This window comes from Pollicipes pollicipes, unplaced genomic scaffold (assembly GCF_011947565.3).
Source record: "Pollicipes pollicipes isolate AB1234 unplaced genomic scaffold, Ppol_2.1 Scaffold_6138;HRSCAF=7277_pilon_pilon_pilon, whole genome shotgun sequence".
NCBI classification, from domain to species: Eukaryota; Metazoa; Arthropoda; class Thecostraca; order Pollicipedomorpha; family Pollicipedidae; genus Pollicipes; species Pollicipes pollicipes.
Genome location: NW_023596818.1, coordinates 14,494,297 through 14,520,632, shown reverse-complemented (window position 1 = coordinate 14,520,632; position 26,336 = coordinate 14,494,297). Strand labels below are relative to the sequence as shown.

General features: G+C 55.0%; 1 protein-coding gene across 1 annotated transcript; it reads left to right on the top strand.

Moving 5' to 3' along the window:
* On the top strand, nt 1-26,336 carry LOC119106462 (protein Wnt-6). Its single transcript, XM_037230105.1, has 5 exons — nt 1-150; nt 22,676-22,896; nt 24,290-24,391; nt 25,322-25,497; nt 25,883-26,336. The coding sequence occupies exons 1-5, from the start codon at nt 59-61 to the stop codon at nt 26,333-26,335; spliced, it is 1,044 nt and encodes a 347-aa protein (XP_037086000.1). The 5' UTR covers nt 1-58; the 3' UTR covers nt 26,336.

The window sequence follows — 26,336 nt, the reverse complement described above, 5'->3', positions numbered from 1 at the left end:
CACAGCGCCGCACCGAGGCCGGCCGGCTGTGCCCGCCCGCCTCGCCGGCCATGCCAGCATGAGGGCCCGCCTGGTAGCGCTGCAGCTGGTGCGCCTCTTCATCATCGTGGTCTGCCTGACGCTGATGGTGCCGGCGGACGGCTTCTGGTGGTGAGTGCCAGGCAGGACCGGGTCGCGCGCGGCGCGGCGCCGCCGGGTTCGCGGTCCGGTCCTCCGGGCAGGCGGAGGCTGTCGAGAGGTCGGGTGTCCGCCGCGGCCTGTAGCCGAGATCCCGGACTCGCCCGTTTGTTGAGAGCAGGTGATACACGCACGGTACCCTGCGCACCAATTGCGTGTGTGAGTGTGAGCTGTGAACGTGTTCAATTGTCTCAGGCATGAGGAGACATGCGGGATGCTTGGCTTTGGGACATTCAAGAGTCCTTATCCGTTCGTTCTGGCATCGCGCAGGCGGAGGCCGGTTTGGATGGCTGGGATTTACACAGAATTGCCCAGGTCGAGTCGCTGCGGAGCCCACTGTTTCCATGACAACCGCTGCGGTGGCTTTGTGTCAATGGGTCACGGATCTGTGAGCCCGTGTAAACTTGCTCCCATCTTTACTGTTACCAAGCCGATCAACACGGGCCCCAGGGAGCCCCGCCTCTTAGTGGTAAGACCAATTATTCCTACAGGTGTTCAGAAGACATTCATCACAAGATAAGCCGCCGAGAGCATTGAACACTGTTTTGTGGCGTGTAATCCCACCCAGAGACACGCTGGTAGGCTGCTTCCCTACGGCGCTTCCACACCTGGCGGCTAAGCTGCAGCCCAAAATGTGAATCCCTGCTTTCCTGACGCTCCAGATCTGCTGCAACACTGACACTGCGCACCACATCGCTGCATTCGAACACATATAAGGGGCGTCATGAAACTGCATGGCACCCATCCGCGACCAGATCTCATCGGTCAACGTGCATCGCAGGAAGGCGCGAAGGTGCGCACTCCCGTGGGCTTCGCTGGCAGGAGGATCGCTTTTTGCTGCTGCGCTCCGACCAGTCATACTGTGATTACGTCGGGCACCGCTTCTGCGAATGGCGGGTGGTTTTTAATCTAATTTCCGGCTGACAGTGGAGTCGGCGGCGTTTCCGTCATAAATCTGGCGATTGCATGTCTTAATCATCCGGCCCGTCCAGTGGGCCCTACAGAGCCCAGCGGCTCCAATTAAGCCTCGCTTTACGGTGGGTGGGCTCTGGTAGCGTTGGGCACAGGGGCGTGCCCACGGACCATCTAAAGGGGGAGCAATATTTTAATTCAAGCTCGAAAAGCTCAGCTGTTGGGCGAAATCTGTGCGGTTGCCATGTGACACCGACGGAAACAATTGGTTTTGCTCTGTGCAGATTACACGAAATCGTCGTTCCACTCCCGGACTGCCGATAAACTTCCTGGATGATGAGACACACACTGACATCCACACAAACGTGAAGACGACCGGCAAACCTTGAGTTCACGAACTAATGAGCGATCAGAAATGCGCAGGAGTCCAAGAAATTCTTTATGGCAGTGCAAGGGCAGCGATTTATAGAGACATTACGTCAAACGTGACGGCGAATAGAGAGATTGGCGGCCAAACGCGAATGAAATATATCCATACAATGCTCAGAGAAAGATGGTGGCAACGGAATAACCGACGGTTAGGCGTTTCGTGTGGGCGCTTCAACCCAACTGTGGTTAATTATTTGAGTGATAGAGGCAATATTCTAGACGTAAAGCAATATAAATACAAGTTAAGTACATTCACCAAAGCACCGTCGCACATCGGCGCGCGTACTAAGGATGCGCCTGGAGACCAGCTAACCAGCTAACCTTTTCCGCGCTAACCAGCCTTTACCAGTGAAGCGGCTTTTTGTTGGACCTTTAAATCGGCGTTTGCATGTGATTGAGCGACATACCTGTTATCTGCCCTATATTACTGCAATTGGAGCTACCAGCAACCGAGCACGCTTGAACCGAAATGTTTGGGAAAGTAGACTGAATTTCCGCAGAATATTATACGACCCGGAAACGTTTAAAGCTTGCAAAAATCGTTTGATCATTCTCGACCTTGCTTACATATTTGGTTATCAAATGGCACACTTCCAAAATATGCCATGTTACGAAAACGTTTGAAACATGCCTCCAACAACGACCAACGCCAAACTCTGACACATATCACAGGAACGGAGCGTCAGTTTCGCGACTGTCGGTCAGTCTCATTCGCGCGCCGGTATCGCCTCGTCCGGCAGCGTCGGCCGACCGCCGCTGCACGTCGGTCGGCCGCGACCGCCGCTGGGCCGGCCAGCGTACCTCCACGCCGCTGTGACGCGTGTCACGGCGGCCGGTCACGCCTCACGCCGGTCACGCCTCACTCCCGTGACGCCATCCGGTCCGACATCAAAGGTGGCGCCCCGGCCGACGGCGGCAGACGGCTCGACGGGTCATTGCGGGAGGATGCTGCGGAGCGGAGCTCAGAGAGGGAGGAGGGCTGCAGAACGGAGTTCAGAGCTGGAGGACGGCTGCGGAGCAGAGCTCAGAGGGCGGGAGGGCTGCCGAGTGGAGGAGTGCCACGGGAGGACGGCTGCAGAGCGAATTCAGCGGGGAAGGAGGGCTGCAGAGCGGTGTTCGGCGGGGAAGGAGGGCTGCAGAACGGTGTTCAGCAGGGAAGGAGAGCTGCAGAGCGGTGTTCAGCGGGGAAGGAGGGCTGCAGAGTGGTGTTCAGCGGAGAAGGAGGGCTGCAGAGCGGATTCAGCGGGGAAAGAGGGCTGCAGAGCGGTGTTCAGCGGGGAAGGAGGGCTGCAGAGCGGTGTTCGGCGCGGGAGAACAGCTGTGGATCGGAGTTCGAGCGGAATTAGAGCGCTGAAGCGGTGTTCGGCGTGGGAGGAGGGCTGTGGGGTACCGGGGCTTCACGTGGAAGGGCTGTGGGCGGTTATTGGTGCGGGACTCTGCTGACGGGGTGACGACTTTTTGTGGGGTAAGGTCGTGGCCCATTCGCTGGCCGCTCCAAGACCTCTTTGTCAGTCGATTACCGTGCGGGACATTTTCCATTACAAGAAAAGAGATATGTGCCCCTTTTAAGATCGAATTCAGTAACTGTGTTACAAAAGTATCGTCTTAGTTTCCGTTTCTGTCTTCCATGTGTCGTGATAGGCCTCTGCATTCGTGATAGGGCCTCGGACTGAGGTCTTTCGGCACATAGAGGGAAGGAGTGGGTATGATAACTTATTTCAAGAACAGCAGCAGCTCAGTAGCTTTTCTATATAATCGTACCAAAATCAGGACAGGGTAATGTGTACACAGTAACGGGATGTTTAATACGACCCCAAGGAGATGCGGAGATGCGCAGAGAGATTCCTGCAAAATGAAGGCAATGGTCCGATAGGCCATATTTGACTAGATTTGCTGGCCCAATGCATTTTTTTTTTCATGGAGCGGGTGACGCTGTTTTCTTTAAATGTGATACAAATGTATCATTGCCCATCCGACTGATAAGGTTATCTGACATGCTCCAACCGGGTTTCCCGCTGACAATGGCAGCATTTTACTGGAACCGAATGGAATGGAAGGGCCTTCATGGTTGCACCACAATTACACGGCCATAGCTTTCTGGACGTGAAATACAGCCTGGGATAATTACAGTAAAGAGTCAGGCATGAATGTTTATTTCATTCCCAATCGTACTAATGCATATTAGAAGGAAATGCATTCCTGTGGCCAACTCACTGAAGTCGTTGTTTCTAGGTAGATGAAGATGTCAAGCCCAGTTGCTAGAACAGCTGGTTTCCCGACTTGTAAAGGCTTCTCATGTCTTTTCAGGTGGTCCGACGGTCGCATTAGCATACCGGACAGATGATACAGCGTTCTCGCTTCCCTTTCACGGAATATTAAAAGAGAAAGACTGAGAAATGCAGCGACGGTCAGTGTTTATGTCTACCTCTGCCACTCCAGCGCAATTAATCATTCAACCAAACCATCCTCAAGTGACAGTAAAACCTGTTCTTGGTAAGGACTACATCACCGCGCATTTCATATGCTGCCTGTCATCACAAATTCCTGAGGCTGAATATCTTTGTCTTTTCCGATGCCATCGGTATCCTCTTTCACACAGTCATCAGAAAGACGCCTCACATTTACATTGCCGCGTGTATATTGCTGCACCTTAACGGCATGGGGGGAAGAAATATGCCATGTGCAGTATCACTGCCTTATATTAAAAAAGATACGTAATGTTTTAAAACCCATTGGAACCATTCAAAACTATCGGGTGATGAAGACAGGCCAGACCGTCTAGCCGTTGATATCAAAAGCAAAGAAGCCTCCATGCGTTGTCAACATCAGGAGTGGCGGATGGACCGTGTTTGCTCTGAATCGCAGGGCAACACGAGGGCCAGGCGTGATTGACACGAGGGTGGCACGTTGCCCGTGGCTGTTAGTGCTGGAGCAGCTGACGTGCGACGTATTACGTGTGACGTGAACAAACTGTGGCCGATGTGGGCCCGACATTTGGCTGCAGCTCGTGGTGCTGACTCCGGTGGCAGCACGCCCGCCATTGTTGGTCTGTGAACCTGTCACGACCGCACATAATTTGCAATACACGTGTGCATCACAGAGACGCGTCAGGAAGAATGATAACTCCAGAAGCACTTGCTCACATTTACATCTGTTTTTGGCATTGCCTTATGAAATGAATTGACAGAAATCGTCGACAATCACTTCAACCCGTTCCTTTTCCGGGAGCAAACGCGACGTTTTCTCGTCGTTTGGAGGGCTGGGGTTTGGCTAAACAAGCTCACCCTGTTCACTTATTCCACAAGAAAGACATCCGCATGTGAGAGGCACCATTTTAAATTGTAGACAGACTGTGACTGTGACTGTGAACTGAAAACTGGAGTCTGTGATTGTAAACTGACACTATAGACGACTGTCCATGCAGGCCAGTCCCCTTCGAGCGGAGGCCGCCTGGTTCCGTTCAGCGCGCGTGGCCCCGGTGTCAGGCTTCTTATCCGAGGTGATCGAGAGCCCATGTCACCGAAGCTCTGCTACCACCGTAAAACCGCCTCCACGAACGTGCAGGCTACCAGGATTTATCACCCGTTCGTTTTTAATTAGCTCGTGGTCAGCCGGGAGTCTGGCCATTCATGAAGCCCCACAGCGGTGACTGAGGCGCGGTGTCAGTCGGGATTCGGCAGCGCAGGCGAGATGGTCCAGACGGGCGCGGTCGCCGTCTCGTGGTTCGGCCGGAACTACGCCCATTAAGGCGGCGAACCTTGTTGTTTCGTCTCCCAGAAAGGTGTTTGGTTATTTCGCTGGTCAAAGACAGTCAGCCGGTAGCTGGCCACGGGATGGCCAGGCTGGCCTGGTGTGGCCGTGTGATAGGCTTATTTGATACGTTAAAATATTTATGCTAGTGTTGGAGCCTGGGTAATTGTAGGAACCAATGCCTGGCGAAGACCTCCGTCTCCCCTGCAAAACACTGTCAAATGTTAAATAAGACGATCGCTGAACATTAGTTCGTGCGATCCATGTGCGCATGGACACTGTTTAGATGGCATGCTTGCAATGTTGTAAATCTCCCAGACTCTACTCTGCTCGAGTATGCGTATGTTTACGCGCGTCAGGCTATGTACGCTATGGGGAGCATAACAGCACTGTCCTGCCGCATATACACAACATAGTAGTTTCAGTTCTTCAAGCATGACGCCGCTCTGGCACCAGCTGTATCATGCGAGAATACAGCTTCGCTCCCCGCCAGCGGCACGCCATGTCTTTATGCTTAATCCTGGCTAAGTCTTGACCTGGCTCACTTATTTAACAACTCTGTGGAAGCTCAGTTCCCTATGACCGCTGGCCTCGTAACAGCCGTCACACTTCCTCGGGCTAAAATCGGGGCTGTTTTCTTTTGCACGGTTTAGGAACTTGATAGTGTAGAAAAGCTAACGTGCAAGCAGCAGCCACGCACAAAAATAGCCTGAACAAGCGGGTACATATCGGTTGCAGTGCCATGGACGACAGTCGTTTTGAGAGCTTGTGCACCCTGGCACCTGCGTCTAGTCGGGCCTCGTTCCGTGATATCACCAGTCGGGGGTCGTAGATCGGGTTGAATGAGCCCGAGAACGTGGTGCTGCAAGTGGTTTGCACAGGCTGCAGGGAGGAAATCCACATTTTTGTGGAGGTTGAAAGCTGGCTATGGGAACTTCTTCCTGACTGCGGTGGGGCGATCATGGGCCGTTCCTGCTCTTTCTAGAAATTGCTAGCCGTATTTGATCAGAGTCCAAGTGCTTTCAAGTAAGATGGCTTTTCGTGTCCATCACATGGTGCCTGGGTTGCCGGAAATGTCACGGCTGGCATTAATTCAAAAAAATACCTTTAGTCTCGGTGATCTACAATTCCAGAGTTAGTACTTGGAAGATATTTGACACGATAAGAGTGATTTACGGTGCATTAGTTTCATTGCAATTCTTGTTTCGGAGGTGTAGTGGTTAGAGAGCGGGTCTTGACTATGAACGAGTGACAGACACATTGAGACCGGGGCACGACAGCCGTCTATGTCCACTTATCACTGGCGGCGACTCCAGCCCCAGTGCTGTTCCAGCAAGCAGTTGATGTGGTCAAATTTCCACAAAGAAACTGTTGAGCGAGATAGGCGAGCGTAAAACATACGACATGCTTGGTTTCCTCAGGCGTAAAGAAGAACACAGAGCCGTGCGACACAGAGCCGTGCAGTGCGCCACGGGTGCCTCGCTGCAGATGGTGGCACCGCTCCAGGCTGGCGTTGCATGTAGAGACCGCGACCCGTGGGCGTAGCCGGTGGCACCGGAGTGCCGCGGCTCGGAGCACGTGCGGACATCGGTGCACGTGTTCCGCGGAAGTGAACAAAAAAGAGAAATCCACCGTGGACGTGCGGGCTGCAGAAGATGCCCCCCCCCCCCCCCCGCCCACTCCACCCCACCCGACCACGCCGGGTGACTCAGGCGCCCTGCTACGGCCCTGGTCGTAGGACGCGTTGCAGAGTTCAAGCGCGGCACCGGAGTACGACCGTAGGGGATGGGTCGGGCCACCGTGTCACGTAGCTGGTCATAGGCGCACGGCTCTTGCGTCGCGTGTGGCCCTTGAGTAGAGCTCATCGACTGAAAGGCCCGCTGTCTGGTCTTGCGCCTCCACCGTTCGGATTACTGCGTGATTCAAATTGGCCTAATCTTACGTGCCCTCGCGAGTAGGCTTAAGCCTCTGCAAGGGCATCGCAGTTTTGTCAGCATCGGGTAGTGATCGAGCAAGATCTGTGGAGCCCATCCGAACATCTGCACTCAGGGAGGGGAAGGACGGCACCTGAACATGCTCCATCACCGCCTCAAGCCTTACAAATCGGCGTAGAAACGAAGGAAGGCATCAGCTGCCTGCTGCCGGCAGCTGGTGCCTCCGGAGCGGGGGCCGAGCCCGGGGCTGCGCTCCTGCAGCGGCTTGAGAGGGCTGCTGGAGCCCGACGGCTGCTGCAGGGGCTGGGATAGGGACAGGGGCCGGCGCGGGGGCCGAGCCCGTGGCTGCGCTCCGTCAGCGGCCGGAGAGGGCTGCTGGAGCCCGACGGCTGCTGCAGGGGCTGAGATAGGGGCAGGGGCCGGCGCGGGGGCCGAGCACATGGCTGCGCTCCGTCACCGGCCGGAGAGGGCTGCTGGAGCCCGACGGCTGCTGCAGGGGCTGAGATAGGGGCAGGGGCCGGCGCGGGGGCCGAGCATGTGGCTGCGCCCCGTCAGCGGCCGGAGAGGGCTGCTGGAGCCCAACGGCTGCTGCAGGGGCTGGGATAGGGACAGGGGCCGGCGCGGGGGCCGAGCCCGTGGCTGTGCTCCGTCAGCGGCCGGAGAGGGCTGCTGGAGCCCGACGGCTGCTGGTCCGCCGGCGCCGGGGACACAGCGTGATCCGCCGGCTGTAGAGCTCCCTGCAGACCGGCTGGCCCTGCTCGGCCCAGCCAGCGGGCTTCCAGACCTGCCGCTGACAGTGGCACCGCCATCACCACCGCCTCGCTGCAGATTGTGGTTTCGTCGGGCTTTATGGCTGTGTTCAGCGTACTTGTCTGGAGATAGTCGGTGACGAAGAACGTAAGGCTTGCTGACGCTTCCACTTACTTTCGCAGGTTGCGTTCGTGATATCAGCAACGCCGCGGTCATTTGTTTTGCTTTCGCTTGGATGTCGTCCATCCCAAAGTTCGGATGCTGTAACGATCACAGTTTTGGGTTCGGTATGTGCGCCAATGACATGATGATGAGAGGAGTGAATGAAGCGCAATGCAAATGAAGTGATATGTCGGCTTCGAAACGTAAGCAAACGAGAAAAATGGATGGCGCAGAATGCACATCGGCGACTCATCGTAGAAGGTCAGAATAATTGCGTCCTCCTGTGGACGAAAGATGGACCTGATACATGGCGTGAATATTTCGCACGTGGCCATAATGCGTGGATATCGGACACAATCAGGCGTGGACGTGGCCATGGTGCTCTCAGCCGCCACCTCAGTGTACGCTCGACTGCTTTGTCTGGCTGGTTAGGTCGACTCCAAGGCAGCCGCGCCCAGCAACCCTAGCTGAACCTTGAAACCGTCTGAGACTCGCAGGTAAAGCCGCGGCATGCTTGCCATGCTCGCGCGAACTGTCAGCATAGTTCTCCGTTTGGCCGCCAGGGACGGCCCTGCGGGCGGCGACGGCTTGTCTGGTAGCGAGGTCTCACCGCCCCTCCACCAAAATAACGCCGCCATTAAATACACCGGAGATTTATGTGTATGGGAAAGCATTTTGATTGCAGCTCGAGTAATGTGACCACATGCAAATGCTCTCGGAGCGGGCCGGTGTCGTGTCCGCGCACATACCCGGGTAAGTGCTGTATGGATTCCGAGCGAGCTTGCGCCAATACGCCGGCGAGCGCTACCAGTTTTTTCCTCGTCGCGTCTCCGCGCGATGACGCATGCGCACTGCCGTCGGCCGGCAGAGGCTGTAGCCGGCGGCGGCGCCGGCCAGCAGCCTGGGAAACGTGGATCGCCGCCACTTACCTGCCTTGTGACGGCGCCGTTGGGAATTATGACCGCCGACCGTTCGTGCATTTACACGATAATTAAACTTAATTCATGCCCGTATCAATTGTTGGCGGTGTTTGGGTCCGGCCGGCGGGCTGACGAATAATTGGCCAGTCGTCTCGGGGCCGCGCCATTGTTTCAGTGGCAAATTCGGCGCGCTCAGGAGGCGCCGCGACACTAAACGGCCGGCGCAGACGGTTTATGACGGGCCGGTGCTGGGGCGGGAGCTGCTCGGAGGTGGCGACGGTGGGAAGGCGCTGGTAGCTGGCCAGGCCCGCTCGGACCGGGCGCCGACTCCGTGTGAGGGGGACGCGGGAGCGCAGACGGCAGCAGGTTAAAACGGCTTACAGGCTCAAGGAGGCTGCAAGAGAGATGTGAGAGGGACGTGAGATCAAGACGGATCTAGCCGAGATGCAGCGTTTCTTTGGCAGACATCTGAGCTGTTTCGTGACGGAGACCCGGAGGCCGACGGATTTGCCTCTGGTATGCCTGCTAGGGATCACATGAAATACCAAAAGTGACTATACCCAGTGCCAGGTTAGCTGGCAACATCGTATCATTATTTACTTCATGCTACATAGAGATTTGAATCCACTTATCAACAGTCACAAGATGCACATGCAGCAAGTAAGACCATGGCATCTTACCTGTTTGCACGACATGCTTTGCTCAAACAACAGATAAAGGACGATAAGCGTTATGCAACCATTCTGCAATGCATCACATCCTAATCTGTTGCAATGCATCTGGAATACCCGACGTAGCCTAGCCTAGCCAAAGGTAACGAGAAGCCTCTTTTTGTGCAGCGCGATGTCCCCCTAACGTATGCACGAATGATGCACATCCCCGCAACCCACAAGCCATGGGGCAGCTGCCCACTAGGGTCGCTCGCGGCCAGACAGAACAGAACCGCCCGCGGCAGACGCCGCCGGGCCCACGTTGCCAGCCAAGTGCCGGCCGCCTGCGGTAGACGCCGCCGAGCCCACATTGTCAGCCAAGCGCCGGCAGCCCGCGGTAGACGCCGCCGAGTCCACGTTGTCAGCCAAGCGCCGGCCGCCCGCGGCAGACGCCACCGGGCCCACGTTGTCAGCCAAGCGCCGGCCGACTACGGTAGACGCCGCCGGGACCACGTTGTCAGCCAAGCGCCGGCCAGCTACGGTAGACGCCGCCGGGACCACGTTGTCAGCCAAGTGCCGGCCGACTACGGTAGACGCCGCCGGACCCACGATGTCAGCCAAGCGCCGGTCGACTCAAGAATGCTCCTGAGCCAACTGCGGCGCGTCTGAGCCAACTACCGGCCCGCTATCTGCCGGATTATTCGGCGGTAGATTGTATCGGGTACTCGAGCCGCCAATTTTTGTGTGGCCATTGCACAACAGTGGCGGCGGCATAAAGCATATCTTCAGCCGCTGGCGTCGTGACACATGCTCAGCCTAAGTGCACTCGACGTGAGAGGAGTCAGCTGCATCTATTTCCCGTGTAAACTTGCCACGCCGTCAGGGACCTGATCCAGACGACATCATCAGCAGCTTTGTCCGTGCGCCAATACCGTTGGCCAGCCAGTCTCAATGACGTCGGTAGTGGCTCAATCCTCTTGACACCGCTAGCGATTTTGTCCTCCGATTCCATGGATCGCCCGTCCGATTACCATCTGATTCCACCCGTGACGTCATGGACCCAATCCCCCGCGCCATGCCGAGGACTTATCCGTGTTCCGACACCACCTTAGATTCGATCCATCGGGCGCCGTTAGAGTTATCATTCATCAGCTATCACCGAAGCCGTGGTCTACCAAGCGCCATAATTCGCCTACCCACAACCAATATCGCTAACCATCAGATCCCTTCAGCGCCGCCACACCATGGAATAGATAAATCATTGGAAGGGATTCGATATAAATGCAGTGGAAGGAGCCCGATGCATTCCACATGTCGACTGAAGGACCAGGCTCCTTCCATGCAGTGACTACGAAGGACAAAGTCCCGCTCTCCGCCACAAACAAGCACACACGCACAGCCTCTCGCCAATTCGGTCGCTGCACTATTGAGTGTCAACTGGGGCACAAACTTTTCCGAGCGGAATGATCTTGCTGGATTTTCCGTGCGTGAGGGCCTCTGCATGTTTGGTCTTATCGTCGATCCATGCCGATTTGACAAGTGCAACATGGTCTGGCCGACATCCGGCTGCGAAGCATTGTGGGGGTGAGCCTGCACTAAGATTTCTTGTTTCCTAACTTAGCCGTACACATGAGCTCTGGTTCAGCTCAGCCGTCCGGTAGTCCTGGCATGCCGCTGGTGGGTCGGCAGGTCTGTGGACCCCAGCTGCGGCTGCCAGCCTCTCCCACCCCCGCTGTCTCCGGGGCGTTTTTACGCGGCGCGCACGCGCTTTTTCACCTGCTCCAACACCTGGTAAATACCCAATAAATAAGCGGAGCGTAAAAGGTCCGGACGGGCTCTCCGGCAATTAACGGTCGGATATCGGTCATATAAATCTTGGAAATGCCAAACATGCATCGGCTGAAGACGATCTCGGACCTATTCTGGGAATCTGTGCAACATTACAGCGAATGACGTCATTTGAGCGGGGTACAGAGATTCACAGGCTCAAAGCATGAGGTACGCGTGACGAGGCCATCTTACAATGCACAGCTAGTGCTGCCCATGCGAGCAAGCTGCCTAGATGTGTTGCACTTGCATTATGTATGCATTCTATCGCCTTTATATGTGAGCTAACACCCATCATGTAATGCATATTCAGAAGTTATCATGCTACAGGTATATGCTCGACTTCCAAGCATTGCTTGTTAGAGAGACGATAAGGGCGAGCCGATCTCATTTTCCCCAGTGGCATTTCAGAGTATGCTCTTTCGAAGCGCCTTGGAGGTCTCTCCTCTGCACCAGACGCCATATGACAGTTGTATTTAATTCTGTTCGGACATAATTCTACGTGAGCTGACCCGATGTGTCTTGTATATGTATCGTAAACAGCAATGCTCCGTAACTTATAACTTCTGACTGCAACAACTGCGCGTGATCGTCAAGTGCCAACTTGGGACAGCCTGCTTCGCCTACTGCGATATCGGTTGTCCAGATATGCGGCTTAACCTTATCTTGGGACAGTTGATTCGGTCTTGAAACAGATGGACGGAAACCGGAACCCAGAATTATTGTGAAATCTAACTGATGTGCTCTACTCACTCAGATAGCTTAGTGGATCTTGCGACCCACCACGTCGCTCATTCTGAATGACTCGCCCCACTATTTACTTTAATTTGTGGTATCGCTGGTTTCATATTGGTGCCATGTACCGCCAACGAACATTTACCGCTTCACAGTTGCTTTTAACAGACCGGTCTTAAAGAAAATAATTAAATAAGTTCTTTGCACCTAACCTTTGGAACCCTTAATGTTGACGGAAATGTAAAAGCGAATTAGTTTTAGTTCAGTGCGGCAACGGACATCAAATGATACCGTTGCATTCGCAGTATGCATAGTTTCCAGATCCGATGGATTCGAAAGAACGCGCTCCCCTCGCGGACTTAGTGCTGGGCTTTGGAGAATGCCCTACCCCTCGCGAACCTAGTGCTGGACTCTGAACGGCACCCTCCCCTCGCGGATCCAGCGATGGGCTTTGAAGAATGCTCTACCCCTCGCGAACCTAGTGCTGGACTCTGAACGGCACCCTCCCCTCGTGGATCCAGCGATGGGCTTCGGAGAATGCCCTACCCCTCGCGAACCTAGTGCTGGACTCTGAACGGCACCCTCCGCTCGCGGATCCAGCGATGGGCTTTGAAGAATGCTTTACCCCTCGCCAGCCTTGTGCTGGACTCTGAACAGCGCCCTCCCCTCGCGGATCCAGCGCTGGGCTTTGGAGAATTCCTTACCCCTCGCCAGCCCTGTGCTGGACTCTGAACAGCGCCCTCCCCTCGCGGATCCAGCGCTGGGCTTTGGAGAATGCCTTACCCCTCGCCAGCCCTGTGCTGGAGACTGAACAGCGCCTTCCCCTCGCGGATGCGGCGCAGCCGTTTTCACCGACCGGCCAGACGATGGCCAGGACGACCGACGCTGGCCAGCCAATCCTATGCTGCCGGAAGGTTGCTGTATCAAGCTGTTTTCATTACTTTTCTGGCTCGAGCCAGCGGCGTGTTTTTGTAGAAAGGTTTGGATTGCTGTTCCGCGGTGCTTGCAATGCGTGCGGCGGTGTTCCCGAGTTAGGCAACGCGCGAGTAATTGAAATGGGCTTACGAGTGGAAAATGTTCGTAAAAATACCAAACGCAGCCTAACCCAACGCCCTGATTTGAAGCGGCGATATATAATCAGCCCTTTCCGCGAGCGCAAATGACGTCATTTATGTCGGCCGGCCCGGTTCGTCACTGGACGGCCCTTGCACCGTTGGCAGCAGCCGAAGGTGGTGGGGTGCGTGGATGAGGCGTCAGTCAGAAATACCGCGAAATGTGAGCGGCTGCCGAGCAGCAGGCAGACAAATATACAGGCCCGGGGTGGGCGCATCACAAAGGAGGATCTGTTCGGAGACGACTCGCGAGCCTCCCACAATCTAGTTCTGTTCTCGCGCCGCGGAGCTGGCAAGTGGAGGTCATGACGGCCATGGTAATGTGGTGCTGGGACGATGTCTGACGGGAATTTACCTTGAAAATTTCCGTACGGAGGTGACAATTTTCGGTATATTGGCTATCTTTCGCGGGCTTGATTATGGTCTGATAGCCGTTATCAGTATCTTCTGAAGCAGGGTGACAATCGTGCCTTCCTGGCTGCTGCCTGTGGGGATCTGGTGTGAGCTAATCCGGGCTGCTCGGAAATGCAACGCTGTGTATTAGCCGTGTTGACCTGCAATGTATGATATGAAAATACATGGAACAGATGCAAATGTTAAACACGCGTTCACTTTGAAAATAATAAAACATCGTGATAAAAGACGGCGCACAAATCCCTGCTGATCAGGAGCAAATCAGTCATATATATATATATATATATATATATATATATATATATATATATATATATATATATTGTAGTGAGAGGAGATAAGCACCTCAAGTTTTATGACTTCTAGAATGCAGGGAACATTGCGATCGATGTAACAGATCTTCGGTGCCAACTTAAGCAAGCGACAAATCTGTTATATGCCGCCCTGGCCCCGGTATACCACAAGACAAATTTAGTAGGTTCCCACGGGACCCGTTAAAAAGCCAATACTGTTCAGAAATAGTGTAGCGACGACAGCATGTGGATCGCAACGACCGATGCTTTCCGTGCTTTTAACTCAAGCTTTTTTCTTGTTGCCAATCCCAATCCTCGAAGTGGATGTCTTTGGTTCTTACGCTACTTTCCAACGTAGAACAAACTTGCTCAGATTCGTGACCGCTGCCTTAAGAGAGGTCTCCTCATCGGAATGCTTTTACCGGATTAATCTCGCCAGCACAGGGCTGGACACAAAACCCCGGCCATTTCTCGGAGACCTCCCCTGAACCGTTCCAAGCATCGCCATGGCACTTTTGCCCAGGAAGTCTAAATTCCTCTTACATGTGTCCGGACGTTTCAAGCTCCTTTCAGTTCAGGTCGTGGCCTATGACCTTGATCTGAAAGCTCGCGAAATTACGGTAAATCTGCGCTTCCCGCCGCTCTGTTATTCTCCACGCGCCGCATATTCTTCTTCAACAGTTTCTTACCGTATTTAGTTGGCACATCATGCACGCCAATGATTCCGGTGAGTTTGCATAAGGCCACTGCAGGTTAATGTCACGTCAAAGATGCATCAGGCCAATTTCTGGAACCAGATGACTACCAAACTTGTTATATCAATAGCGGGAGTAAATGACGCATTTCAAAGATTACCTCGAGAACTTGTAACATCAACGTTACGGCAGGTCAAATCTTCAAGATCACCCAGAGAAGTGTGAAAACCTTACACAATGTACTTCTACAGAAGTGTAGCTGTGTATGATTCTTACACGCTCAGGGTCACCCAAAGTTAACGTAACGGTTTCGTATAACAATCTCTGTTGACCTCGTGTTGCCCCTGGGAGGCCAAAGACAGTACGCCCTGACTTACACCAACTTTAGTTTGCGCTCGTGTTTTTAAACTGTGTGGATACGATAAAAACGTGATTTGACGTCTTGTGACACAATCTAACAGATCAGTTGTAAGATAAACTGAACACTAGTTTGTTATAGTAGCCGTAGATGACATACCAAGCTGTTCGCTCATCGCCAGCACGTTGGACGCAAAACTGTCAGGGGTGTCGTACCCCACCCCACCCATACTATGCCAAAAGTGGTAGGACCCTTGACATCGGCGAGGGTTAAATGAGGGTCAAAACTGTTTGCCTCGGTTGCAATTGAGTCACTTCCAGTCATCAACTCTATTCTCAAGACACTGTGAATGTTTTGGTTGTCCTTCGCAGATCGATCTCGTGCTAAGTGGGAACGCTGTGAACGGCGACACCTAACACCAGTCAGGGCCCCATCTGTCATCCGCTGGAACGTGCGAGAAAAGTGATCTGCGCTGTGATATGGGAGGGACCACCTTGAGTTAGGATGTCAGCGGTATTCTCTTATCACATTGGACGTAGTTTTCCTGCACGATTCAAAATTATCTTCCCCGAAGTCTGTGTAAATCAACGAGTTATCCAAAGTGCAACCGCACTCTGCAGCATCCTCTTCCAATAACTGAAAGTGCGCTGTTTCGGATCATTTTGTGTTGCTGTACAATTAGTATTCCAAAGCCTAACAAGTATGCGGCAGTGAGGAAGAACCATCCCAATCTACATGCATTGCAATCAGCATGCACCGGGATATATCCTATCGATTACCTGCCGTTACATACCGAGCCAAGCCGACTATCACATAAGTCACGCTAGCCTGCACCCTCATCGCGCATTTATCCTGTCATTTCTGGGAAAAGCCGCTGAAGCTCACAACTCAACCTTTGGCAGCCTCTGAAACGCCCTAAAACCAAAATCCCACCATCGCTCCCGCACCCGTCCTCGGGAGCCAGTCCCCAAACCGCCCGGCGCGTGCGCAGAACATTGTTGCCACGCGCGCGCTGCGTTCGCCGGGCGTCGGTCGGCAGCCGGAGCGCAGCCGCGTCGCCGCCGACGGGCGTCGGCGTCGACGCGCCGACGAGTGACGCCGGCGGCCGTCGCCATCAGTGTTTGGACGGCGCGGCCGCCGCGGCCCGGCGTGCCCTCCGCTCACAGTTTGGCCGCGCCCGTATTTGTGGCGCGAACGGCGCGAATGGCGCGAACGACACGCGGCCGCCGCTGTGTTGGATCACCGAGCGACGGCTGTCCGGTTTACACGGCGGCCAGCACGTGTTCCGACGGGCGCCGGCCGCCCCGCTGACTGACCCCGGAGCCCGGGTGTCAGCCTGTCAGCGCCCCGCACGCCCCTGTTTATTTCCCCGCCAACGAGGCGGAGAGCGACGTAAATGGCCGCTCCGGATGGGGGCCGCCGCTGCTGAGGACATGGCAGAGTGAGGGGGGTTGGGGGTCAGACTGAGACCCCGCCCAGGTGCTCCACCTCCAGCTGCCGCTGCTGAGGACATGGCAGAGTTGGGGGGTTGGGAGTCAGACTGAGACCCCGCCCAGGTGCTCCGCCTCCAGCCGCCACCGCTGAGGACACGGCAGAGTTGGGGGTCGGGGGTCAGGCCTGAGACCCCGCCCAGGTGCTCCGCCTCCAGCCGCCGCCGCTGAGGACTCGTCAGAGTTGGGGGGTTGGGGGTCAGGCTGAGCCCCCGCCCAGGTGCTCCGCCTCCAGCCGCCGCCGCCGCAGACGCGGTAGGGTTAGGGGGTTTGAGGCGGACAGACTGAGACCCCACTCAGGTGCTCCGCCTCCAGCTGTGGACGCGGCAGGGTTAGGGGGGCATACTTAGCCCTCCCCCCCCCCCCCACAGGTGCTTCCCCTCCATCCGCCGTCGCTGAGGACACGGCACGGTTAGAGGGGATGGGGGGTCAGCCTGAGCCCCCACCCCGGTGCTCCGCCTCCAGCATTACCGACCGGCCTCTGGCAGCCGCAGTTCGGGTTACATCACAATGCATTCCTCCAGCGGGCTCGCAAGCGTCATGCAGCCGTGAAAAGAGCCTGCAGTTTTTTTTGGGGGAGGGGGAAATGTCAATATTGCTATTATTTCGTAATTTTCCAGCACTTGATTCAGCATGGATGATGTTGATGGATATGATAATCGCCTAATTGGCACATTCGTCGATGTCTTATACGCCAATACTTCTTAATTTGAGCATGGATCACCCGGGTGTTGTGCAGGAAGAGCTGGTTTAAATCCTCTTTGCCTGCCCGGTATCCTCGCCCGTCAACGTTTTCCTCTTCAGAAAGATTCTCTGCTGTCCGTGCCTAACGTGTGCATTGCATTTCGTACGGTCCGGCGGCAGCGGCACTCCCAGGCAGTTCGCAACCATCCCCAAAATCTGTGAGGACAGGCGTGCTGAAAAGTGGCATTCTTTCAGTCAATGCGCCCACGTCGTCCACGTCATCCACGCCCACGTAACAGAAGCCCGCTGCCCCCCCCCCCCCCCTTCCCCTCGCTGGCTCCTTATCTGTGTCACTCCCTGAGCAACTCTGAGCAGAGACATGGTCTCGAAGTTGGTCCAGCTCAGTTGCGTGGCCTCTACACCGCAGCGATTGCCCGCCCCCCCCCCCCCCCCCGGGCTCAACAGCGACTGCGAGGTGGCAGGAGAGCGTAACCCGCTTAGTGTCGCATGTCACCACGACCGGCGTCGCGACCGCCTTACGTCACTGGGTTTGCAGAGGCAGCACTGACGTTGCAATGATGCCACTCCTCACGCTCTCCGCTCATGTGCCAGGCCTCTCGCCGTCTGTACCTGTCGCACACGCTGTCGCGTCACACATGTCGTGCATGTGAAAATTTGTCACAGCCCGTCATTCGCTCTTGTCGCTCCTGTCACAGTTACCTCGTCGTTGACGAGTGTCGTTTGCACGCTGTCGCGTTTATCATGCAGCTGTCTTGCGGGTGACGCCCGCTGCACCTGTCACAGCTTGCCAGGAGCTGCAGTCGTTTGCCACCGTCTGTGGTCGTCTGCCGCCGTCCGCCGCAGGGGCGAACTGTCAAAGATCTACCCGCGGTCGGACATCGTTCAGGAGTCGGTCAGCTGATACACTTGACGCGTGCTCGCACCTCTCGGAAACTTCGACAGTGCTAACCTCTGAAGAATAACATTGATCTTGCCCGATCCTTGGACGCAACGGCCGAGACGCCGCATCCGAATGATGGGCGTTGACATGCGTGGATAAATGATCTGATGGTTTGCTCGCGGTGACCTTCAAGTGGACGTGTATGCCCAGCTTCCAGCACATGCGCAGATGTCAAGTTGCGTTCGATACAGCGCAGAGCACACCAATTGTCTTTGAGGTCGTCATTATTTTGCCGCCTTGACATCATAGCTTGCGCCAAGAAGTTTAATTGTCGAGACCACCTTTTTAAAGTGTTCAGATCATCCGCTCTTCCCAATCACAAACCCCAGCAGCGGCCGCGATGCAGCCGACCGCGGAGTCTCCCCGTCGAGGCGGGATTAGTTCGGGATTAGCCACTGGCGCTGCCCGAGTCCCTGGCATTCACATCGGCGGATGGCACCAGATGGCACTGGGGCGCTCGTGCTTGGCATGCCATTCCTCCCGCTGCTGTGGCCTTCCAGTCGAATCGGGTCCTTCCAGCGAAAAACGCCGGGCGCTCTGACACAGTGCTGACCACTTCCCCGCTGACATCCGTGCCATGACCGATGCGCTCCGACCAGAGACCACCGTGCACCCGTCCGGTCCCGACAAAAAGGGGTGTCCGCTCCTGACAAAGCGTTATTAATTGTTGACATAATTTGGCTTGCTAGCGGGGCGTGATTAATGGGCGTTCTGTGTGCCAGGGTGTGGCGTTCGTACAGCGCGAAACCGCAGGGCTTCTGGGCGAGGGTATTAGAGTCAAGATCTTCATGGCGACGAGGCAGACCCACTAAGACAAGACCTTTGTTAGACTTTGCAAAAATGAACGGTTTTGCTGGCAACAGCGTATCCAGGTGAGTCGAACGGAAGATTTTACGGCTTCAAAGCAAGGTGTTTGTGTAAAAGTTGAAAAGGCCTCACTATGGACCTCTACATGGCTGCAGAACAGCAGGTGGTTTCATCTTCATACAAATGGACAGGCGCTTTCCTATTCATATAAATCGTGCAGCAGCTTCATCGATCTAATAATTCAACATATAACGCAAAAAATTCACAAATCGCGCCTGAGCAAACTCATCTGCAGCCCAAACAAAGGTCCTTTAGCCCGTTCAGCGTAGAAAAGACGCCAAAATCGCATACATCACACGCGACCAGCAGCTTTTCAGCCCGCTAGCCCGCTCCCCCCCCCCCCCCTCCGTCCTTATCGCCGGCTAAACGGTACTCGGTTACGACACCCGTCACTTCGGTTCGGTACGCCGCCGTCTCAGTCGTGGCAGGACGTTGTCCGGCGGCCGGACCGGACGGCCGCGCGCCGTCGCGTTCCGGGCGGTCGCCAGCCCGGTCCGGGCCGCTTCGGGGCGTGCGTCGGCGCGCAGGATCGGATTGGGCGAGCTCGGCGGTGACGTCACGCCGGTCGCGATCAGTCTCGATTGCTCATTATCGCGCTCGCTGGGGGCGGCTGCAACCCGATCCGCTGTGCCGTGGCGAGCGTTGCATGACGGCGCCACTCGGCCTGATCGGGGCGGAGGCAGGAAAGACCTCGCGCGGGCCTTCTTCGTACATCGCAGCATCCTTCATCAAATTACGGACGGATTAACCCTGCCCCGGTGCACGGGATGCGTTCTCGGACCGACACGGAAAGCTCGCGTGAACTATGTCAAATTCCTGCAGGAGCAGCCGGGGTGGGCAATCCGCTTGTCGTGCACGGATAATGATGGTGCACAGCTCCTCCGTGCAGTGGAGGGTGCAAAAATTGGCACTAATTCGCCGCGTACATGCCAGTGACTCCGCCCCCGTCCGCAGCCTGACGAGCACGAAGGCGAAACGCCCTACACGAAACTAACGCATCTCAGCCCTGTCAGGTAACGCGTCGCTGACGTGGCAGGTACACTTGGAGCACTGCACGTGGTTTGCAAGTCCAATTCAGGGGCTCCGCCGGGGTTGAACCGTTCGATGTAGCATCAAGGTTTCCTGAGGTGCTTCCGTCCATGCAAGTCCCATATGTTTCCATCTTCAGCAGTGCATCGTTGGCAGCGCGCCTGACAAGTGGGCTGCTTAACCTGCAAAATTGCGGGGGACTTCGACTCTTGCTCCACCCCCTGCCCCTCACTCTAGCGGCGGCGCCACGATCGTCGACGCGGCGTGCCCGACGCAGCGCGGCCGGCGGCGCGCTCCGTGGCATCGACTGAGACGTCTGAGGGCCGGTCGGGGCGGACGCCGGAGGGGGAGGTGGAGGGGGGGGGGGGCGTCGGAGGTGTGTTTACCTGATGCCGGGTGACGGGCTGAGCGAAGCGCCCTGATGGGAAGAGGCACCGGTCTGGAGCCTGGCACGTGTCAATCAGACACGCCACGGGGAGGGGGAGGGCAGGCCCGGACGGGTGGGGAGGGGCTTCTGCTCAAGAGCCCCTGAGTGCTGCGCCAACCAATTTGTCTGGATTAGTGCGGTGTTTACGGCGCGCGCTGTATTTACTGTATTGATGCGGCGAACATTGCTAGTGTTGTGCCGTAGATGGTACGGAAGTATGTTGGGACATAGCCTCTCTCAAGAATAAATAGACATGTCACCGCAGATAACGTCTCGGTGTTCTGGAATTTGCGCTCGATGCCTACGTCAGGTAAAAGCAACGTCTGGGACCTTTAAAGCAAAAACGGCGGTGTTGGTGTGCGTCACAACTGACGTTTATCCGTTCGTCTGTGAAATGTATAGACATATCATCATGTTTGTTTCGACACTATTTGCTTTTGTACCGCGGGTATATTGGCCTAGCTGTACCCAGTGATCAAACCCTTAAGTTCGATTATTTCCTCATTTCACTCCAACCACTGCTAACCTGTGATAGTGTACGTTTCGGTGTGGTGTCTCGAGACGATTTCTTGAAATACAGGCTTAAAATGGGCTCAATGCGACACGACGGCTTCAGCAGATAACGACCCCCAGCACAACAAAAGCACAGGATGTTTGCCTGCTGCTGCCATTGCAGTACCAATCCTTATGATATTGCGAAGGTGTGAACTCCATGATATGGGCACCTGTGCTCATAAAAGTAGGCATGTCCCATGCACTTTTCCTTACTCGGAAAAAGTGGATAAAGGAGAGCACAAAGGAAGTCAACACTTGGTGATTGAGATGAGGCGCTTGTCCTGTCACGAGTTCAGTTGCTTGCTGCACACGGATCGTTTCTCTTGGTTCCAAAAGAAAAATGGCTTCAGATGGTTTGACATAAAAACCATTTGAGGTCTTGCATCATCTTTGGAGTAACCTGTCACGAGTTAGTTAGGGACCAAGTACACTAGTTTCATGTCAACTGCACCCCTCAGGTGTGAGCTGCACTTCTCCCAGAATAGCTATGGCTGCCGTTTATCGAAACAAACGTCAGTTCCATGCTAGGATGGCTGTTGGGCACAAATACTCGGAACGATGACATCGCCAAGGTAGAGAAAGACAGCCCTAACGGGTGACCGGTTTTAGGCATCCCTGTCACGGCGCCATTTCTAGACATCAGCATCAGTGACCGCTTTTTGGCCGGCATTCACGTTATGTACTGTCTGCTTGTTTAAGGAATGTCCGTCCTTTTTAAAACACGAGCAAGATTAACTGTCGTGCCTCTGAGCTTGGAAAATGCTCACCCTGGAAGCAGAACATGCCGAGATTGACTTCTTAAGCGCATTGGCTGTCATGCACCTATAACCACCGATTCCGTGCCGTTAAACACCATTGATCCTTTAAGCTTCGTAGATCAGACATTCGACATGTGCCTGGCACGCTCGGCCTAACCTGCGACGAAGAGCTATAAGTCGCACCTGACGAACCACTCAATAGAATCTCTCGGGTCTGGCAGTTATTGCCATCTAGTGAGCGGAGGCGAAAGCCAAGCTTGACCGCCGTGATTGACAGCTGAGCTTTTGATCAGGCTTCACCGTCGATCCATCAAGGCGAACTCGAAGCGCCTGTAGTTGCCACTAATATGATGGCGACACAACCACTATACTGAATGCAGAGATGCTGAAGTGATGTTATATGCGCCAGTCTTATCGTTGATTTCATCAGTGCAGTAGAAACAGCCGCATAGTAAACGAAAGCATGAGTGTACCGGGTGTAACGTTACTGTTACGTGTGGATTTAACTCCATTCCTAATATCTCAGAAAGTTATCACTGCGCCTATGGCGTTGTATAGGTCGAATAAACTCAACAATGACGCTTACACTCCCAACAATTTTTCTGAAAGTTTCGTTCCAGGTGCAGGTATCTAAAAGTAAAGCGTCAGAGCCTATCATGTAACGACATCTTACTGCTCGGCATTTTTCTAAACTTGTCATTCAATGCAAGATAACCCAGCGTACTACGCTTGCGCTTCGTCGTCCCAGAAAACTTACGGAAGTCTGACGCAGGTTCCTTTTTCCAGGGCAATTGGATCACCACTGTTGATGGACCCCAACAAGGTGTGCCGCCGGCTGAGGCGTCTCCGAGATCGCAGGTCGCGCATCTGTCGCCGGCAGCTCGAGGTGGTCAAGGAGGTCCACAAGGGCGTCGCCATGGCAACCAAAGAGTGCCAGTTCCAGTTCCAGAGCAGACGTTGGAATTGCAGCACGAACAGGCGCAGTCTGAGGAGGATCCTTCTGAAAGGTGGGGGACGATTGCAGCGCACGACACAATCCACCTTAGTATGCATGTTCAAGCTGTACCCTGCATCCTCCTACTGCGCCTTTTCATGCTACACTTACAACTGGTTCGCCCGCCTGGAGATCGACAGTAGCGGTCTCCTCAACCTGCTTGCCCGACCTGGTTCCCCAGCCTGCCTTCCCATCCTGGTTCCCCAGCCTGTCTCCCCCACCGGTCTCACCAACCTGCCTTCCCAACCTGTTTCCCCATCCTGGCCCACCAAGCTGCCAGACCGGTTCAAACATCCGCATATACAGGTACGCATGCCTAACCCCCTGCCATGCGACACTTGAGGTGAGGATTCGGGCGAAACGTAGTGCTGCCTCGGCATTTCTCCCAATGTCTATCTATGACCTTGATCTCTTAGCTCCGAAATGGTTTATGCTACGTAAACGGTCAGTGCAGAAGACACCGCCATGGAGGTATCAAACCAAGGTGCATGACGCTAATGGACGGGCCACATTGATTTGTGTACGCAGTGAAAAGCTAGGGCACTGCTCAATTTTGAAAGGTTGGCACTGCAAATGACGCGTATAAAGGACAAATTTATGTTTACGTTACCTGCCACGACGCCTGTATCTGCCGACTTCACGGACAGACTAGTTGTTGAGTGAATATTTGTTTATTGTCTAGTCCCCTGATGTCTGTGTATTTAGACCTGTCGCAGGTACCACCCATTGACCGTGCATAGTGACTCCCATTTCCTCTTTGGCTCAAATTTTTTCACCGATAGCATTTTCTTGCAAGAGGTGTTTTTGGAGGAAAGGAAGTTTCAAATGAAGTGTCTGCAAGTCCAGACCATGAGTGGGGTGTATCTCTAGCCATTCAATAGCTGAATCATTTACAAGACCAGTGACTGAAAGCAAATATTGTACACTACCATTATTCCGCACGACGCGCGATATTGCACTCACGCCTCCCGCCTTGTGCTTGCTGCCGACTGTTTGTCGCATATCTGGCATTCCGCGTTGTATGACCGTATCCAGATGTGTGGTCCGTGTTATACGACCGGACCCAGCTGAGTGTTATTCCTCCGTGTCGTATGACCGGACCCAGCTGAGTGCCCCCATCCACGTTGTTTGACCGGACCCAGCTGAGTGTCACTCTTCCGTGTCGTAGACCGGATCCAGCTGAGTGTCTCTCCTCCGTGTCGCATGACCGGACCCAGCTGAGTGTCACTCTTCCATGTCGCATGACCGGACCCAGCTGAATGTCACTCCTCCGTGTCGCATGACCGGACCCAGCTGAGTGCCCTCATCCGTATTGTGTGACACCCAACTGAGTGTCACTCCTCCGTGTCGTAGACCGGATCCAGCTGAGTGTCCCTCCTCCGCCCTGACCGCTGGCGCCGTTGCAGACCTGAAGGAGACGGGATACGTGAACGCCATCACGTCCGCGGGCCTGGTGCACGCCATCACGGCCGGCTGCTCCCGGGGACAGATGCTGGGCTGTGCCTGCGGTGAGAGAGAGAGAGAGAGAGAGAGAGAGAGAGAGAGAGAGAGAGAGAGAGAGAGAGAGAGAGAGAGAGAGAGAGAGAGAGGGAGAGAGAGAGAGAGAGAGGGCGGGGGGCGCAGGGCGACCCGCTCTCCCTGTGCATCATTTTCCTCATTGCAATCGCTGAATGAGATCGTGGCATTTATGGCCGATGCCGTTACATGCGAGAAAGGTCACTGAAGGATCAAAAACAAGCTACGTTACGGAGCATCACGAAGGACAACTTAGGAACATGTTGCTCGCTACCAGCTGGCAAATTAGCTGTATCAGTAGATGTACATCAGCTTTCAACGCAAGAATAACCTTTGCGCAAATATCTTCGTTATGGTTGCTCGCCATGATATCTAAAAACGCCTATGATGTAACCTGAACGCAGCTTTCTTGATCGGTGTAATTTGTCGTGTCACGAATGGTAATTAACCTGTAACCCAGTGTCATAACAAGCTGTTATCCGTCCCCCGACGTGTAGCTCTGATGAGAATAGTTGTTCCAGCAAGCCACCGGATTGTTTCGTCTTGTTTTCAGCTGTCCACTGACAGCTGTCATCACTCCTCAGATCTTTAACACCTCTAATCCGTGCAAATATCGACAGCCAACCACGAGCGTCGCTCGACACCTGTTAGGCGCGTCATTAATGCCTCTAATCAAGACCTAAATCAGGGTGTGATTGACTGACTGCATGACTGATTTGCTGATATGCTGACTGAGTCATTGAGGGGAGTAAAACACCTGCAAGCAAGACAGATAATAAATATACAACTCACAAGAAGACGCATGACGAATGGCTTAGCGCCGTCTGGCTAAACGTACGATCAAAGGAACGGCAGGCTCGATGCCTGCATAGCCAGTTAAATGCACAGGATGGAGCGCTTGACCGGGGAATCGCTGATTTCAGAGGTGCCGACCACCGTCCGCTCACCGTCGGTGCACCAGGACTGGACGTGGGGCGGCTGCGGCGACAACGTGCACTACGGCTACAAGAAGGCCAAGCAGTTCATGGAGGCCCTCTTCAGACGTCGTGCCGATGTGAAGACGCTCATCATGCTGCACAACAACGAAGTCGGGCGGCTGGTAAGGGCGCGCCGGTGGCATGAGTTATGTGACGGCCAATGCAGCATTGGCGGCCAACGATAAGTGCCGCGAAATTAGAGAAGGTGGTTTGTGGCGCTGCGCATGAAAACACTTCGAACAGAGCACAAAAAAACGGTGCTCGCGAGCTGAGTGAGCTTTCTTGTCAAGGTGTTTGCTTATAATTGCAGCTGCGTCGTACTGTGCATTGTGATTTCAGTGGCCGAGTATTGAGAGCGACGACTGATCTGAAACAGCTCCACCAAGTCTTGCTGTGTTCTTCGTTTGCGTCTCTGTCGTCCACCGACCAACACCTGAACGGGGTCCCGTGCGCTGATCGCGCCGGGCGGACCAAGCACGCGGACCTCTGACCCCGCTCTGCCCGCAGGCGGTGCGGCTTCATCGGCGCATCATCTGCAAGTGCCACGGCCTCTCCGGCTCGTGCACGCTGCGCACATGCTGGCGCAAGATGCCGCTGTTCCGCGACGTCGGCGACCGCCTGGCAATCAGCTACGACAAGGCTGCGCGCGTCATCCCCGGCAACGACGGCAAGAGCTTCATGCCCGCCCTCGACGGTGACCCGGCACCCAGCAACGGCACGCTCATCTACGCCGAGCGCAGCCCCGACTTCTGCTTGCCGAGCAAGCCGCAGGGCAGCCTGGGCACGCGCGGCCGCCGCTGCCACCGCGCCTCCGGCAACTGCCGCGAGCTGTGCTGCGGCCGCGGCTACAACACGCGCCAGTTGAACGTCACGCAGAACTGCAACTGCCGCTTCAAGTGGTGCTGCGAGGTGCTCTGCGACCAGTGCACGGTCCTGGAGACGTTACACTTTTGCCGGTGAC

Excerpts from the sequence above, each read along its gene's own strand:
- LOC119106462 (XM_037230105.1), top strand. The coding sequence starts at position 59 with ATGAGGGCCCGCCTGGTAGCGCTGCAGCTGGTGCGCCTCTTCATCATC. Across the intron at positions 22,897-24,289 it reads GAGGAGGATCCTTCTGAAAG|ACCTGAAGGAGACGGGATAC; the intron begins GTGGGGGACGAT and ends GCGCCGTTGCAG. Across the intron at positions 24,392-25,321 it reads GATGCTGGGCTGTGCCTGCG|AGGTGCCGACCACCGTCCGC; the intron begins GTGAGAGAGAGA and ends CGCTGATTTCAG.